The 17,905-nt window shown below is 44.1% G+C and overlaps 1 protein-coding gene across 1 annotated transcript in view; it reads left to right on the forward strand.

Moving 5' to 3' along the window:
• cry2 (cryptochrome circadian regulator 2) overlaps positions 1-17,905 on the forward strand; it is a 36,077-nt gene that overhangs the window by 5,984 nt on the left and 12,188 nt on the right. The window contains exons 3-9 of the mRNA XM_067234430.1: positions 5,618-5,760; positions 7,534-7,718; positions 7,848-7,936; positions 8,137-8,277; positions 8,385-8,696; positions 8,853-9,004; positions 9,757-9,959. Of these exons, the coding sequence (XP_067090531.1) occupies positions 5,618-5,760; positions 7,534-7,718; positions 7,848-7,936; positions 8,137-8,277; positions 8,385-8,696; positions 8,853-9,004; positions 9,757-9,959 (1,225 nt within the window). The remainder of the gene's footprint in view (positions 1-5,617; positions 5,761-7,533; positions 7,719-7,847; positions 7,937-8,136; positions 8,278-8,384; positions 8,697-8,852; positions 9,005-9,756; positions 9,960-17,905) is intronic.

The raw sequence follows: 17,905 nt of genomic DNA on the forward strand, positions 1-17,905 counted from the left end.
TTTGTATTGTCCAATACAAAGGTCCAATCAGGAGCTTTAATAACTGTAATCACCATGACAACTCACTCACTGAAAGTTGGTTGCAACCTCTGTGGGTCAGGTTGTGTGTGTCATTCGCAACAACGCAGGCTAATCGATTTGCTAACAGTACCTGTTTCTTCCTTAGCGAAAAACATGGCGTGCTCTAAACCCGGCGAAAATCCAAATCCCAAAATACCTAATTTCAGACAAGTATGCATTTGTGCTGCCGGTGGGGCGCACAAAACCGATGTGTTTAATGAGACGGTTGCCCTTGTCTTGGTAGCTAATGTGAAACGTCACTATCATGGCCGTGGGAACTAGGAGTGCTGTAGCACCCCCTGACAGCACGAGAATTTCCAAAGATATGACTTTAAAATTCACCACCGCGGCACAGCCCAGCCCCGCAGTAGCGGACTGGCCATCGGGAGCACCGGGAGAAGAATAACAATGGAAAACCAGGCTAAGAAACGTAAGGGTGGGGCTGAAACATTGAGACAAAGACATCACCTTCATTAGACAAGGTTTTACCAATTGAAAAACGGCTATGTTCATTTTACATAAAGCTCAAAAAACTACTTTGTGCTCAAATAAAGGCAAAAAAAATTGTCTTGCGTGCTACGCGCGCTCGACCATTTTTACTCCCAGTCCATCCCTACCGCCCCGCAACATTAAGAACCCCCCCCCCCCCAGCACTCCCCCCCCTGATAAAATAGCCTATGTTCCCGCAGCTATGGTCACTATGACACAAAGCATGGACACTTTGAACAAAATTACCCCAAGAACTCTGAGGTAAGGACCAGAAAAATAAACCATAATTGTTCCGGACCCTGGACTGAATGGAAATTTGGTTAGTGGACCTTTTGGGTTTCTAATTGAGTACCCCTGTCCTATTGGGTCAAACAAGGTGTCAATCGAAAGGGGAGGGTTCAACGGACATTTTGATGCCTTCATATCGTAAATACTCCGTTGCTAACCGGAGAAAAGAACACTTATGTGAACAAGTTGTTTCTTCCGTCGGCTAACTTACATAATGAAACAAAGGATAATGGATATTCATGAATGTAAAACATTGTAATTGGACGAATTACTTTACATGGTTAGATACTTTGAACCCTTGGAAATGTATGCAGATCAAGTTTTGATGTGGTGTTTGCATACCTGGACGACACTGAACCTTGGAGGTAGAGACGTTTGGCTTTGGTGTTGTTTACAAAGTGGTGACTGAACAAAGACGTTGACTAAACTTGTTGTTGTGACTCAATCTTTAAAAATGGTTTACATATCTACAAGCACAAGAATCGTAGCTTTCCAATTATGTATAACATGTGTAGTAGTCATTTTTATTTATTTATTAACATTTAGTGCGTAGTAACTGGGGGAGGAGGGGGCAGTGTTTCGGGTCCGCGGACGGGCCTGCACGAAAAACAGGTTAAAAAGAAAATAAAACCGTTTCTAAGAACGTTGTTTTCTCCGTGTTTGAATAATTCCATTTACATAGTTGTATGTGCTTACTTGTTTTTGCTATACAGCTTTTTCAGGTAATGCTAGCTAGGCATAGCCTGGCTGCCAGCCCAATTTAGCCCCGCCACATTTCTTTTTTGGTTGGGACTGGGATCGCTCGGTTGGGGAAAAACTATGTCCGAACAAGAGCTGTTCGGACCAATCAAATTGTCAGGGCGGGCTTTATACGACGAAGGACAGATGATCAACAGTAACGTAATCAACCACATCACCAAAGAGCGCTAGGGTTGAATTTGTTTTCCACAAAAAACATACTACGTTGCTCTGATTGGTTGTAGGTCTATCAAATTGAGCAAAGAGGCATTTTTTTTTCGAGTTCGGTTGAAACACGCCCCATACTCACAGCCCAACGGAGCGGTATCAGACTCATATTCTGACTAGAATTATGAGTATGACAACGTCAGGCTAAGCTAGGCATTGGCGTTGAATGATCAACCCAACATTCTGGGTTAAATTGTCAACCCATCTTGCTGGGTTAGTTTAACCCAATCTGTGTTCAGTCCTATATTTAACCAGCCGCTGGGTTGGAAACAACCCAAACTGGGTACTTTTCAACCCAGCATTTAACCCATTTATGAGGTCAAATTAACCCAGCCTTCTTGTCAATATGAACCATATTTGGGTTGATTGGTCAACCCAAGTGCTGGGTTAAATGGTCAACCCATCTTGTTGGGTTAGTTTAATCCAACGTGTGTTCTGTCCTATATTTAACCAGCCGCTGGGTTGGAAACTACCCAAACTGGGTTGTTTTCAACCCATAATTTTTTTTGAGTAAACTCTTTCAGAGTGTTGCAGGATATTAAAATAGGATCAAGTGACATGGATTTTGTAAGTATTTCAGGCTTGCTAAATCCTGTTTCTGCAGAACTGAGAGGCCTGATAGGGTTTTGTCTCACCCTAGAGGTGTTGAAATTAATCAAATAATCGATGCCTGATAGGTTGTAAACCTACAGGAGGGCAGCTCTTCAGGAACAATTGGTTGCCATGTGATGTCACCATGGCTGAGGGTGGGGAGTGTGGTTTGTGGCCACCCCATATTGAATCAGGAAGCAGTGCACTGAACATTTAGCCTGGTCCTAACCAGTCCCTAGTACATTTAATTTGTACAGAGGGTCTGGGATCGATCCATTGACAAGCGTTAACTTCCTTGAAGGCGGGTACTCTGTTGAAGTTTAAAACTATTGGATCTGCCCAGAGCCACTCTGATCTGCCATAACCAATCACTAGCGTTCTTCTAGCCAACTCCTTCACCACTACTGTAATGGAGCTAGCTGCTGTAGCTGGAAAATCAAACTTTTCCCGAAACCCGTTGGGGAGGAGGGCCACAACATCATGGCCACCAACAAAACTTAGCAAAGATTGTTCTTGCTCCGGCTTTAACTTTTGGATATTCGGCAGCGTTGCCACAACGGACCGAATGAATTGCTCGCATATTTCTCCGCTGCCATTACTGAACTACAACTCAAACTAGCACACAACATCAAGGTCATCGTTCTCAGCCACTCCCTCTGTTCGTTGATTGGCCCTACAAAAAATAGATTTGAGAAAACCGACTTGTGCCGAATTCTCAGACCTAGTACAGAAGCAAAATCAAAATTGAGCGGAAGTACGTAGGAGGGCAGAGCCAGGATACTGAACATCCTCCATGTGCTAAGATCTTTCGTTAAAGGTGACATGACATGAAAACTTCACTTTAGGAGGTTATTTAACATCCATGAGTTCCCATGTTTGAAAATCTCCTCTTTGTGACGTCACAAGGAGGAGGTTTTCAAACAGAGCAAAAGGTTACCTCCCCTCTCTCTGCTTTGCCCGCACAGAGAATCTGGCCCGCCCATAACATTTACATTTAGTCATTTAGCAGACGCTCTTATCCAGAGCGACTTACAGTAAGTACAGGGACATTCCCCTGAGGCAAGTAGGGTGAAGTGCCTTGCCCAAGGACACAACGTCAGTTGGCATGACCGGGAATCGAACTGGCAACCTTCGGATTACTAGCCCGACTCCCTCACCGCTCAGCCAACTGACTCAGCCAACTGACTCCCTGACTCCATAAGAAACTGAGCTACAACCGTGCAAGTGTTTTTATCCTCGAGAGACATCATGGCTTGCAAACGAACAAAGCATTACATTTGCTCAGTTTGGATGTACAAAGGAAAACAAAAATCTTTTTACAGTTCCTTCATCCAAGCCTCTGAAGACCCAGTGTCTTAATTTTATTTTCTCTGGAAATGCACCTACATAACTTCTGTTATAGGCGCATTTGTTTTGTATGTCTGCACCAAACACTTCAGCCACGACTGTTTCCTCAACTTGAGCTAATACAAAACTGGCCTTGCTGAAATTAAATTCTGGATCAGTACTAACTCTCCTTCGTCCAGCTACTAACCTCGGACAAGTAAGTTAACTAACGCTATATCATTTTGTAGCTTTACTGTATATGGTTACCTAGCTTGCTACCCTTAGAATGTGGCTGTAACATTAGCTCTGCAGCTAACAGCTGAGTTACTGTCGCTAATGTAAAGGTAGATAGCATCAAGTATGTGTGTGAATACACATGCTGTAATGTGAGTGTTGTACACTTCTTTGTGATTTGGATAACCGTTCTGCTGTTGGTGTTATGGCGCGCGCGATATCCGCCTTTCCCCTCATTGAAATGACTGAGTGTGTACCTCTGCAAACCAGGGTTTCAGATGAGAATGGGCAAATTTGAGGCATCTTACAGCAACGGGGACAGCCATTGCAATACATCCATTGCAAACATTAGCGCATGGTGCCGCCCCGCCGCTCCTCATTAGCATTTAAAGCTACAGACACCAAAACAGCGCGTTCTGAGGAAAGCTCCTTGTGGAACTGCTAGTAGTGGCTGTAATTCTGCACCAAGGCTGAATTTCGGGCAAGAGACTTCTGATACAGTATTAGGGGACCACTAAGGCCTATATAAAAGCATCCAAAAACAGCATGTCATGTCACCTTTAATGTTCTCTTACAGCACCATGCATTTTACAGTGCAACGAGAGTTAGTCTTTCATGAATCTTTTATCGACAGCAGCAGCCTTATTTGTAGTTCCTTATTGAATTTAAGTAGACTAGTCCTAGGTGTTTTGGTTAGAAAATATTAACCAGAAGGTGCGAATTATGCTATTTTTTTTAAGAAGTACAATATCATAGCCTGTAAACCTGCCACAGATCTAATTATATTGGAGATAATTCCCTAGAGTACTGGAGAAGCAATGCAGTCCAATTCCCTCCATTGGCTTCCTCAGCTCGGAAATGTATTAGCGCATCTAGATAAGCCATGTTTGTTGTCAGTTAGCTAGCCTGGTTGAAGCTGGCTACTGGCTTTGTAGAGAGCGAGAAATACTTAAACATTTCTACGTTGCGAATAATCAACATTATTATTGTAACATATAACGCACCACTGCCCAAAATAAGTAGCTAACTAACTTTCTTCTTCAGAAAATGTTATTGGTGCACCTCTACTGCGAAGGAAACCTTTTCACCAGCAAGTTGTCATTGAACCATCAAAGATTTATATTGCTGTCTCATTCAAAGCCTAAATTACCTTATAGTTTGAAACTTGAAAACTGAATTTTCTTTCAGAGATATCCATGCATGCCCTCCAGCCAGTCGACTGTTAGAGTTCTTCAAGCCCTGGCTGAGGGACAGTGATGTCAGCACTAGCAGTTTCCTGCTTGTAGGAGGTCTGGGTGAGGCCTGCCTCACCAGGTTAGAGAAACTGAGAGTCATCGAAGCCTTAAGAGGGAGGAGCACTTCCTCAGCAGCACTCGTCATAATTATGGCTCTCTGATGGACAGACAACTATGAACCCCCTCACCTTCCCTTATGTGTTGTATACTCACTCAGTTAGTTAGTACTTAGTTCCAGTTCACTTCCCAAACAGTTTACAGAGATTCAGAAAATGGCAAAGACACTGAATGTATAGTAGGGAATGATAAACACACAGTTGTTTTTAATTATTCAAACCCCCCCCCCCTTCTCTCTGGCTTTCTCTTTCTCTCTGTCTCTCTCCCTGTTCTTCTCTCACACACGCCCACTCTTGTCCTGTTCTCTCTAGGAGTGGAACGTGACCCGCCTGACCTTCGAGTATGACTCTGAGCCATATGGGAAGGAGCGAGATGGGGCCATCATCAAGATGGCACACGAGTTTGGAGTGGAGACCATGGTCAGGAACTCTCATACCCTCTACAACCTGGATAGGTCAGTCCGGTGGACCCAGAGAACACCCATGTCCATTCAGGATTGTAAAGATGCTGTGTGGGAAACATTTGAAGCTTGCTTACCAGTATGTGTGCTAGTTCATTGTTTAAAAAAAGAATAAAAGCTTTTTATTTTAGACAATGTTTACATTGACGACGAGAGTGGAAATATGGCCTATAGGAGTCATATACAACTTCTTTGTGTACAGAACTTTCTGGTAGTCTTTAGGCTTTCAGAATGTGTTTCCAGTCACATTCATATGAAAAGCAGAGCCAGCAGAGATGCAAATGGTCGTTTGGTAGCTGTCATGATGGCGTGTACAAGGAGAGATTCATATTCACGAGGAGTCATCCTGCCCGGGCTGTTTTATTTATTATCATAATGACCGTTAGATCACTCATTCACCATATTCCCAATCTGGTGCACAAATGTATTAATGTTTGAATTCCCTCCCAAGGCGACCAACCAAACCCCCAGCCTAGAAAAGGCTGGGCATTCTGGTTCAGGTAGAAATGTGTTCAGTCATTCTCACAACAGTCACTGTGTTTGGAATCTTGACGTTTCGGTCTGGTGAATAACGTCAGTGTTCAAGACTGTTAGTGAAATGAAAGTGTTACATGTTGATAATTGTAATTATCAACATGTAATTGATGTTTGTTTGAAGCCCCCATGCTTTGAGAAGAGCTGTGCTCTGAACAGCTGACGTGGAACTGCCGCTTCATTTGATTTCACATGCATGAGTCCTCCTATAACTGGCAGCCAGCACCTCTCAGCCCAGTCCCTCCCCTCCATACCCAGTCCCATAGTCGCTGCTGCCCCCTAGAGATGGCTGAGCGCTACTGCTGGTCACACCACAGGCCATGTGCAGATGGGGGTGGAGAGTGGGAGTGTGTGGATGAGAGCCAAGCAACATGTGTGCTGGGAAGTGCTTCAGCGCCAAGCTGGTTCAAGCACATGGAGCCTCCTGACCCATGCCACGCCTTCACAGGAAATGATCCAATAGGAAGGGTTTGGTTGCTACAGATACAGATGGCTGTTGTGTAAGATGATGGGCTATGAGAGACGGGTGTAGGCTATAACCCTACAGTGGGGAGTTAGAGGGAGAGGATATAGATTTTATATACAGGTTGACAAAGTTGTTATTGAATGGATTCTGAAACTGACTTTTCAGGAGGGAAGTTATGAAATGTTGTCATGTAATTAGATCAGTGAACATAATGCCCAACATTTGTATTAGATATGACATTAAATGGTGGTGGTCTGGGCAGATTTGATCAGTTTCATGTTTGTTTTCTCACATATGTCATTGAGCCGTCTTAAATTCACTACACCTGTGGTTATCTGCTGTAGATAGTTTGCAGTAATTAGATGTATAATTACTGAACGACATGGTTTGCTCTGTGTAATAACTGAACTTGACGGCTTGCTGTATGTGAGTGAAACAACTGAACTATATGGTTTTCTGTCAGGGTGTGAGGTAGGGTAGGACCCAAATGCAAGGGAGTATGCAGTCATTTTGAAAACAAAGGGTTTAATCATGAAAAGCCAGGGAAACAGGGTACTCACACGGACATGGGTAGTAAGGACAAGACAAAGACTGGACACAAAACCGAAACCTAAATACACAGAACCAAATGACACACAGGTGGACACAATGAAGCTAACGAGACAGGTGAAGACAATGACAGGGAAACACTAGGCCAGGGCAAAAAAACTGAAACCGGGGGCACGGCTGTGGCCGTGACAGTTTTCTGTATGTGTGTTCATCACCAGGATCATTGAGATGAACAACAACAACCCCCCCCTGACCTTCAAGAGGTTCCAGGCCATAGTGAACCGCCTGGAGCTGCCCAAGAGGCCGCTGTCCTCCATCACTCCAGAGCAGATGGACAGCTGCAGGACCAGAATCGCTGAGAACCATGACGAGCACTACAGTGTTCCCTCCCTGGAGGAACTGGGTAGGAGAGACCAGCATTGTCTGAGATGGAGTTACTTTCTCTTTCTTTCTCTTTTTCTATCTCTCTCTATGTATATCTCTCTTACTCTCATGCTTTGTGTCCTGTTAACCTTACTGCTGTGTCTCGCAGGGTTCAAGACTGAGGGCCTGAGCCCAGCTGTGTGGAGAGGTGGGGAGTCGGAGGCCCTGGACAGACTCAACAAACACTTAGACAGAAAGGTCCGACCCCTCACGGTCCTCACATGTCTGTCTTACACTCTGTGGTTTGACGTGTTCTTGGCATCTCCTGACGGCCATACTTCACGGAAGACAAAGCATTTGAGCATTTCAGCCAACATTTTATAACTTCCTCCACCAGTCCCAGAACTGGTGATCAAGCATTATATGAGAAAATGACCATGTTGTGCTTCCTGTTACAGGCCTGGGTGGCGAATTTCGAGCGTCCTCGGATAAGTGGGTGTGCGCTGTTTGCCAGTCCCACGGGCCTCAGCCCCTACTTGCGCTTTGGCTGCCTCTCTTGCAGAGTCTTCTACTACAACCTGAGGGAGCTGTACCTGAAGGTGAGCTGCAGCTAAAACAGGAGCTGTGCCTGCAGGTGATGATGGGTCATATTAGGGTGGACTAATTATCATATCCCATTTCTGTCTTCTTCCCCTCCACCCTACAGCTCAGGAAACAGTGCAGTCCTCCTCTCTCCCTGTATGGTCAGCTGCTGTGGAGAGAGTTCTTCTACACGGCAGCTACCAATAACCCAAACTTTGACCGCATGGAGGGTAACCCCATCTGCGTGCAGATCCCCTGGGACCACAACCCAGAGGCGCTGGCCAAGTGGGCTGAGGGCCGGACGGGGTTCCCCTGGATTGATGCCATCATGACCCAGCTGAGGCAGGAAGGCTGGATCCACCACCTAGCCCGGCACGCCGTGGCCTGCTTCCTGACCCGGGGAGACCTCTGGATCAGCTGGGAGAGTGGCATGAGGGTGAGGAGGAAGAGAGATGAAGAGGGGTGGTATCTGGGTGAGGAGGGGGGAATACCTGTGGATAAGTTGGGGGAGTGATATAAGAATGGGGGGGTGTTTTTGACTGTGCAGTGTTGTTCACTATGGTGTGGTTGTTCATTGTGTGTTTGTGTGCAGGTGTTTGAGGAGCTGCTGCTGGATGCAGACTGGAGTGTGAACGCAGGCAGCTGGATGTGGCTCTCCTGTAGCTCTTTCTTCCAGCAGTTCTTCCACTGCTACTGCCCCGTCGGCTTCGGCCGGCGCACTGACCCCAGTGGAGACTTCATCCGGTGCGTATGAGACACCACGTATTTACCAGGCACAGTGCCAAAGTAAACACATCTCTGCCACCAGACATGGTGAACAATAATAATCTCAACTACAATCCCAGCACAGAGGGGCAAGGTGCTAAAGCGGACCCTATAGAAGCAGGTAGAAGCAGTATAGGTAGAGGTCAGGAAGAATTATCCATGGGGAGAGAGGAACTGGGGCCAATGCCTTAGTGAGGCTGAGTACTCAAGTGCTAACTGAGTGAATCACAAAGGCTGTTCTAAAGCTTTCATATGAGAGCAGGGGCCCGTTCTCCGTACGTCGCTTATTACATCGGAGATCAAATGACACATCCAAGATGACATCATCGTGCTAATCATGATCTGGCTAATTTGGTTCTTCCAACACCCTTGTTGTTTATGATTAGTATAGCTGGATTGAGTTATGCGTTGGTCTAAAAGGGGGTATGTATCGATAGTAGAAACCTTGATCAGCAACGCTGCTATTGGCTGCTCACATAAGTCTATGGCTGCTCACCATGGCCAAAAAGAGCGCCTTGTGTTTTTTGCAACTGAGCCAAACAGAGCAAGAGCTTGCTCTGTAAGATTTGATCAATACGTCAGGGAGCACCTCAGTCTGCAAAATCCAGGAGAGGGCTGGCAAAAGGTAGCAAAGAAATTACCCCACACCACACACCCTACAAAGACAAAACACCCGTCTGTCAACCACCCACCTGACTGTGACCTCTAAGTGTGTGTTGTCCCTGGTCCAGGCGCTACATCCCCAAACTGAAGGACTATCCCAACCGCTACATCTACGAGCCCTGGAACGCCCCTGAGTCTGTGCAGAAGGCAGCGGGGTGCGTGGTGGGGGTGGACTACCCCAGGCCTATGGTGAACCACGCCGAGGGCAGCCGGCTCAACATAGAGAGGATGAAGCAGGTCTACCAGCAGCTGTCCCACTACAGAGGACTCAGTAAGACCCCCACACACACACACACACCAGAAACTTCGACTAAAAAGGACTCTACCTAACACACACACGTCTCAGTCAGGTGGAGCCTCTACAGTGGGCTGGTCTTTGTATTTGTCGAACACAAATTGTATGGTAATTTCCTCAAACACAAAATGTTTGGGATGTTAGATTACTGGGGCCAGTTCTCCGTACGTCGCTAACTCAGTTAGCTGGATTTGATTGTTGACGATTTGTCATTATCTTGGATTGTTAGGTTCTTCGAAGCTCATCCTGGACTTGCTGTCATAGCAACAGGTCCGTAAGCTTAAACCTGCTCGGGAGCAAGTTTATTTTATGTAAACACGATTAGATTGAGGCTTTACAAGCAGAGGTGATACAGGAAGTCTGTCACAGACATGTCTTGTCCATTTTTACTACAGGAACCTGTTGCAGAAGATGCAAGAATAATTAGCAGAATTTAACATGAAACCGAATTAATTGCTCATTGCGTGATAGATAGGTAGGCTATGCGCGATACAGTATGCTAGCCTATACTTTTTGAGAGGATAGCCTATCTTTTTTTGTGAGGGTGTCATTTACATAATACATTTGTTGAAACCACATCATATGACATTAAAGATGATAAATGAAAATATGAAAGTATGAAAAAAAAACAAAAAGAACATAGGCCTAGCTTACTGTAATAAGCGATAAAACGCGTGGTCACTCCTCTACATTTAATTTGGTCTGCTACTTTTTACCAGCCCTCTTTCTTGGATTTTGCAGACTTTGAGGTGTTCCCTGGCGTTCTGATAAAATCTTCATATTCGGAGTAACCTTCGAGCAAGCTGTTGCTCTGTTGGCTCTGTTGCGGAAAAAACTGGGCGCTCATTTTGGCCACAGTGAGCAGCCATAGACTTATGTGAGCAGCCAATAGCAGCGTTGCTGATCAAGGTTTCTACTATCGATACATACCCCCTTTTAGACCAACGTATAACTCAATCCAGCTATACTAATCATAAACAACAAGTGTGTTCGAAGAACCGAATTAGCCAGATCATGATAAGCAAGATGATGTCATCTTGGATGTGTCATTTGATCTCGGATGTAATAAGCGACGTACGGAGAACGGGCCCCTGGTGGTGGTTGGCCTGTTACCAAGATTTTCAGGATGTTAGATTGACTGGCTTTGGTGTGTTATCAAGGTTGACAGAATCCTTCCACCCTCCCATAAACTGTTTGAGAGGGGTCGACCTGTACTCTTCTGGGCTACAGTGCATGCTCTGAATTAGGGCTGGGCGGTATGGCCTAAAATGTATAATTTTGAAGCAAAGACACACTGGCTGCGAAGCTCCGCCTTTTTTCTTTCGGTGCCCATGTTATCAAGAAGACGCCACCTCCCTGAAATGGGTCTCTGCAGGTTGGGATGTCTGATCACGTGAAACGAAACAATATCCAATCAGAAAGCAAGCTGAGAGAAGATGGAAGCATAACAAACACAGTCATGGCGCAGCACAAGGTTAAATGGATTTGGACAGCAGAGATGGAGGATCAGCTTGTCGTTTTGTGGCAACAGTAAACCCTTCTTTTTTTCCCGTGAATTTTCTGTGAAAATCATTCCAAACACTATCATCGCAATTTCTTCCTGCATATCGTTCGCCATGCTTATTCTGAAGTCTCGAGAGATTTGGCAGATTTCCTGTGTTCACAGCCGGGACACTGGTTGAAAATATGTTTGTGTGTGGTGTGCTGTCTTTGTCACATCATGGCACAACATAGGAGCAAAACTGTTAAATCTAGGATTTTTGTTCTCATGTTTGTGGTCTCTCACCAGTGGCGCCTTAATGCACGGGCTTACCTGGGCTTAAGCCCGGGGCCTCGACCAATCAGGGGCCTCTTAATAATAATACAAAATAATAATGATGATAAACGTCCGTATTCGCGGTGTCATTATGCTCTACAGTGGCATCTGGTGGTGGATGTGGAGGGAGCCCCCCCCTTTATCTAAACAAAATGTAACACAATGTAACAAAAACTAGAGAGGGTACAATTTCTGGGGAAATTGTAGGGTGTGCTTTAGGGCTGCAACTAACGATTATTTTAATAATCGATTAATCTTAATTCTTTTTTCGATTTAATAGATGAATCTGATAAAAAAACAAAAGCATTAACTTCCAACCCTTTATTCAAAAACAGAACTGACAGTGCAAATTCACAGTGCAAAACATCTTCAGAATGTGCACAAACAAGCACACAATTTTGAAAAAGTTATTAATATTGGTGTGGATGTAATGCTATTTTCCAAGATGAGCAATTTATTTGAGTTTTGTTTAAAACTTTATTGAAAATTGAAAGGTTGTGGAAGTCGGCCAGACTATTAGAATAATCTGGTGTATATTTAAGATTTGTTGACACAATTTTGAAAAAAGTTCAGATTTGCAAGGATTAAGCTATTTTCAAAGATTAGTGATTTTCTATCATTTTATTTGAAACTTAATTAAGTGTCTGTTTGAGGTTTTATATTTTTCAAAATGGTATGGGTTGTTTTCACCCGGTCCCTAACGTGATGCTGCAAAGTAGCGTCTTCCGAATGTGAGACGAATGTCGAATATGAAACACACTTCACCTCGGTCAATTAACACACTGTTTTGATGTATTTAGTGTGAAATGCTCCCACACCTTGGGTCGTACTGATTTCTCTGCCTCCGCCATGTGTTTCAGAACAACGTTACTCAACAACGTCTCTCCGATGGCCTTTCCTCTACCTCCGCTCCGCGCTCAACTAAACTTTTTTTTTTTTTATACTCAAACATCTCCGCGACATATTGAGTGGCGTAATAATCGCCCTAGGCTGTTTATCAATCCGAAGAACGCTGAGAACGCAAGTACATTCTTTTTGAAGAAGGTTCTTGCAAGCGTCCTTGCGAGAATGGTCTTGCAAGTCCGCAAGGACTTATGGGAAATCAGAAGCGTTCTCGCTGGTCAAGTCACCATCCAATGCATCCTTGATAAAAGGGGCGGATCAGGAACATTTCCGGGTATTTTTGGCGTTCTTGGTGACTTGTGTTCTTTGGATTGGAACTGTACTTGGGCAATGAAAGATGACGTCAAACGAGTTCGCAAGAACACAAGAACGGGAAAAAAACGTGTATTGATAAACAGCCCTAGACTGTGCTTGCTTGCGTCGGTTGCAGATGGGTCCATTTAATATGAAACAAGCTGAACCCCCTTTGAGACAAGCTATTCTAACAACGTTGTCACCGGCAGTATTTTTCAGATGGAATCGCGATTCAAACAGTACATCTGCTAACTGAAAATATGCCCCCAAACGCGACTTTTTGGTCTCAGTCTAGAGCCCTGCGTGGAGAAGCTGAATTGTGCTATGAGCAAGCTAGCTGTTGCTAGCCAAACTACACTGAGGGGATTGTTTGAATGCGCTGGAAATTTAAAATGTGGCATTGAAGACAGCGACGCACCACACAAGCTTGAGTTTAAATACATTATTTAATGTGACATTACTTACTGTACATGCAAGTCTTGAATTGCTTAAATGTATAATGCTGCTAGTACACCATGGCACGATACGATACTTGCTGTGCAACAGCAATGCACGTTGTAGTCAGGGGAGTCAGTCACGGGGAGTCAGATGGCTGAGTGGTGAGAGAGTCGGGCTAGTAATCTGAAGGTTGCCAGTTTGATTCCCGGCCATGTCAATTGACAGTGTCCTTGGGCAAGGCACTTCACCCTACTTGCTTTGGGGGGAATGTCCCTGTACTTACTGTAAGTTGCTCTGGATAAGAGCGTCTGCTAAATGTAAATGTATCCATGCATTGCTAACGTGTGCTGACGTTGTGACGTAGGCTAGCACTGAGTTCCCTTCGTCGACACAAGGCACTTTTTGCCACAAACTGAATTTCGTCAACCCTAACCCGTGCAACGGAACGTCAATAAAAATACAAGTAACTCAATCGCTACAAGACGAAACTTTTGACACCGACGTTGTCTATGTACTTACTGTAAGTCGCTCTGGATAAGAGCGTCTGCTAAATGACTAAATGTAATGCAAGGAAAGAAGGGCAAAAAAAGGCACTCATGCCAGTGTTCCCAGATCTTAGAGGTGTACTTGACAGAGCTACGGCCAGGGTCTGTCATCAAATCAATTATAAAATTTGCAGAGCAGTCCAGCCGACTTAAAAGTAAGATTCCTCAACAAGGCCATGAAGGTGGTTAGACCCACATTGCAGAACAGATCACTGGCTGAAGTACTCCTGGGTTTCTTCAGGAGTATCCTAAGACAGTCATTATAGGCTACTTTCAATTTACGCAAGCTCTCCTTGTAATTCACCCAGAGTGGGGCTGTATAGAGGGAGGTGCAGTAGGCTCTAAACAAATTCATTTTAACGTCAAGTGTACAGTGGTGGAATTTTCTAACCAACATGTTAGCTTGGACAGAGCAATCCCCTCTATCTGAATATGTTGGCATCATCCTCCAACATCTGTAATGTGCCCTAAGTATTTGGTACTATTGGACACCCCCAGAGTTTGCCCAGAAAGTTGAAAGGCAGGGAAATTAATATCCATGTCATCCTTAGTTCTACAGAACATTACCACGCTTTTCTTGGCATTATATTGAACATCAAAATCGACCCCATAATTAGAGCAGATGTTAAACAGCTGTTGAAACCCATTGATACTAGGGGATAGTAAAGCTAGGTCATCAGCATACATAAAGTGGTTGACCATTTAACATTTAGTCATTTAGCAGACACTCTTATCCAGAGCGACTTACAGTAAGTACAGGGACATTCTCCCTGAGGCAAGTAGGGTGAAGTGCCTTGCCCAAGGACACAACGTCATTTGGCACAGCCGGGGAATCGAACTGGCAACCTTCAGATTACTAGCCCGACTTCCTAACCGCTCAGCCACCTGACTTCCCAGGGACCTTTGACCAGGTAATCACCTATCATAAAACCTGTTCTGCATCCGTTGAGTGTGTCCCCAGCATAACTGGATGCGAGCGTACGACTGTCGCGTAGCATCAGACGGAAATATTTAACCTGTAAACAGAGCCCATTACCACCAGTGTCTGTGATAGCAATCGAAGGAAGACTGTCAACCCATAAACTGATACAGTAACGTTCACGTTAGACTAGCTACTGTAACACTTACCAATTAAAATCACAGCAATAGACAGGGCCAGGGAGTTTTCAGGCGATCTTTAGCCTATGAGGATGGATCAATACTTTTTTTTCAAAGTCTGTCAACATTCAATCGACCATATTTGGCATCAAACTGTTGTGGAACATCAGTTTGTCGCTCCGACATAAGAACAGAAGGCTAGCGGAATTCTGCAGATTTCAGTCTGAATAACCGCAGTAAATGTGAAAGAAATCTGCAAATTTTGTTTGGGTTTGCTAATACCTGATGACAGGCCGCCAAACATGACATTGCCTCCACCTCTGTTGTTAGAACCTCGATCTCACAGTCTGTGAAATATTTCTTTTTTGCGTGTTTAGCCATTTTAATTCAGACAAAGAAATGACTTAGGGGGCACTTATGGTCCATCTGCATATTCATTTATGGGAGCAGGCAAGGCGGAGTCAGTGGCTCGTTCACGTGCGGTAAATTTCACGTTGATTGTGATTTATAAAGGAAAGGTTTATCGATTTATCAAACATTCGTACGTGCGGCGTACACACACTTCTAGGAGATTGTCCTTGATAAAACTCACCTGTTCTTAGTCTATAAGCTTGTGCACAAACACAAGTATTTGCATACGAAACGCCCCATATTATCTAAATTAGTTGAATCACCACCAATACAAAGGGAATTATAAAGTTAAACTAGAAATTGGTAATGAAAATGGAGCAAGAAAAGAAAGGAAAGAGAATTTATTTTTCCCAAAAGGAAATGGAAGTTTTGGTGTCGGAGGTTGAGTGCAACCACAACAATTTTTTCGGAACACTTAGCGGTGCTTTGACGGTTTGACCACCAAAAAAAAGAATATTGTTTGGGAAAAGGTAGCGATTGCTGTTAACGCAGCATCTTCTCAGTCGCTCGTTGGCAGAAATAGAAAACAAGTGGTTTGATTTAAAATCATGTGCGAAAAAGGCCGTATCTGTACACAGCTGTATGGGAAATTGATAGGCTGCTGACGGGATTAACTAATAATTGCATGTACAACAGCAGGCATCGTTTGACTGATGGAGGGTTGTAAGATGCCAGACCGATCAGCAAGCTCACGCTGAAAAGTGCCCGTTGCCAAGATACCCAAGGTGGACAGCACGGTAGCACCTGAATGTGCACTGGAATGGCATTTGTTCTCCTTTGTATTTGTAAAGTTGGTTGATCCTCGCATAATTCCACTGAAATGGGTTTAGGGAAACGATATCTGCTAATGAGCCAATCACTTCTTTGTGCAAAAAAGTCATACCTGTCTTTAAAAATGCGCTCTTGACGAAATGCAGCATGTGCTAAATCTTCTAAACACAGCTAGATCTGCCATCTTTATATTAGATATTCCGTGTTAATTGACTGTCTTTTATAGTGGTCCACGAGCATATACAACAACAATTATTGTTGTATCATACATTACACTACATTACGTCAATTCGCCAATATTAACAACTCCCTTTATGGTGTTCAATTATATCATTACAATATTTCATTAATTCAATATTTCAGGCATGCGATTATTCTTTACGGTGAATCATGGCGACCGGTGGGGGAAAAAAAAAGTGCAACTTCTCAGACACTGTTAGCCTATTGGTGGAGGCCCAAAAACCACATTATTTGGTGGCCGGTGGATCACCAATAAAAAAAAGTGTGAGTGGCGTCAACTGTGCCAGACGATACCACAAGTTGAGATACAATTTGAAAACAAAAGAGTTTTGTTATGAACAGTAGTCTATTAAAGTCTGGACTGATAACGAGGACACAGAGTGTAGCGATTGCGCGGGAGGTTAACGACTGTATTTCCGGTTTTTGACATATGAGGATATTTGCACAGTATTAAAGAAATCTATTTAGTTATACAATGTGTTCTGCAGTTATCTAAAGGTAGGACATTTGATGTTATCCTGTAATCCATGCAGTCGGGGCATCTCCCCCTCCTGCACTCCCGTAGTGGACAATCTGATGGTGAGACAGCGATGAATTTAGAGTTGGATTGTAAAAGGTGTTTATGGAACAATTATCACTCAGTAGGCCCACAAGCGCAAATAACACTGCTGGATTTAATCTTCATGCTAATGATGAAATGGAGTGAAAAAAAACGTGTGAAGGAAAACAAAATATATAAATATTACCAGTAATCGTTCTTCCCACGTTTTACTTTCTGCAGTCTGACTACAGTACGGTCATCTGCGTCGCCTATTCCCACTGTCTCCAAAATGTGCGTAGATATACGGATGGGTCAGAGTTTGCGTGGAGGACCACACATTCTACCGTCAAGTTTGTTTTTTATAAATCACTACCAAGTGGTGTACGCACATACGTAATGTTTATAAATGAGACCCCTGGGGCCTCATGTATAAAGGATTGCGCAGCTTTCATACCAGAAGATGGCGTACGGCCAAAACTCGAAAAGTACCTACGCACAGAAATATTCACATGTATAAAACCGGTCATACGCCAGGTCCTGCGCACCTTCCCCATATAAATCACAATCAACGTAAGATTGACCTTAAGTGAACGAGCCACTGACCCCGCCTTGCCTCCTCTCATAAATGAATATGCAGATGGTCTATAAATGCACTCCTGTGGTCATTTCTTTGTCTTTCTTCGAATAAACGCCGCCCTCGAATAAATGCTGCACCAAAAATGAACGTTATTTAATACACGCCGCATCGTTTATTTGAAGAAATACGGTGACTGAGATCGAGGTTCTGACGAGGTGGAGGCGAGAAAATGTGTCCTGTTTGTCGGCCTGTCATCAGGTATTAGCGACAAAATAAAGTCGGCTGAGA

Source organism: Osmerus mordax, chromosome 4 (assembly GCF_038355195.1).
Source record: "Osmerus mordax isolate fOsmMor3 chromosome 4, fOsmMor3.pri, whole genome shotgun sequence".
In the NCBI taxonomy this organism is placed as follows: Eukaryota; Metazoa; Chordata; class Actinopteri; order Osmeriformes; family Osmeridae; genus Osmerus; species Osmerus mordax.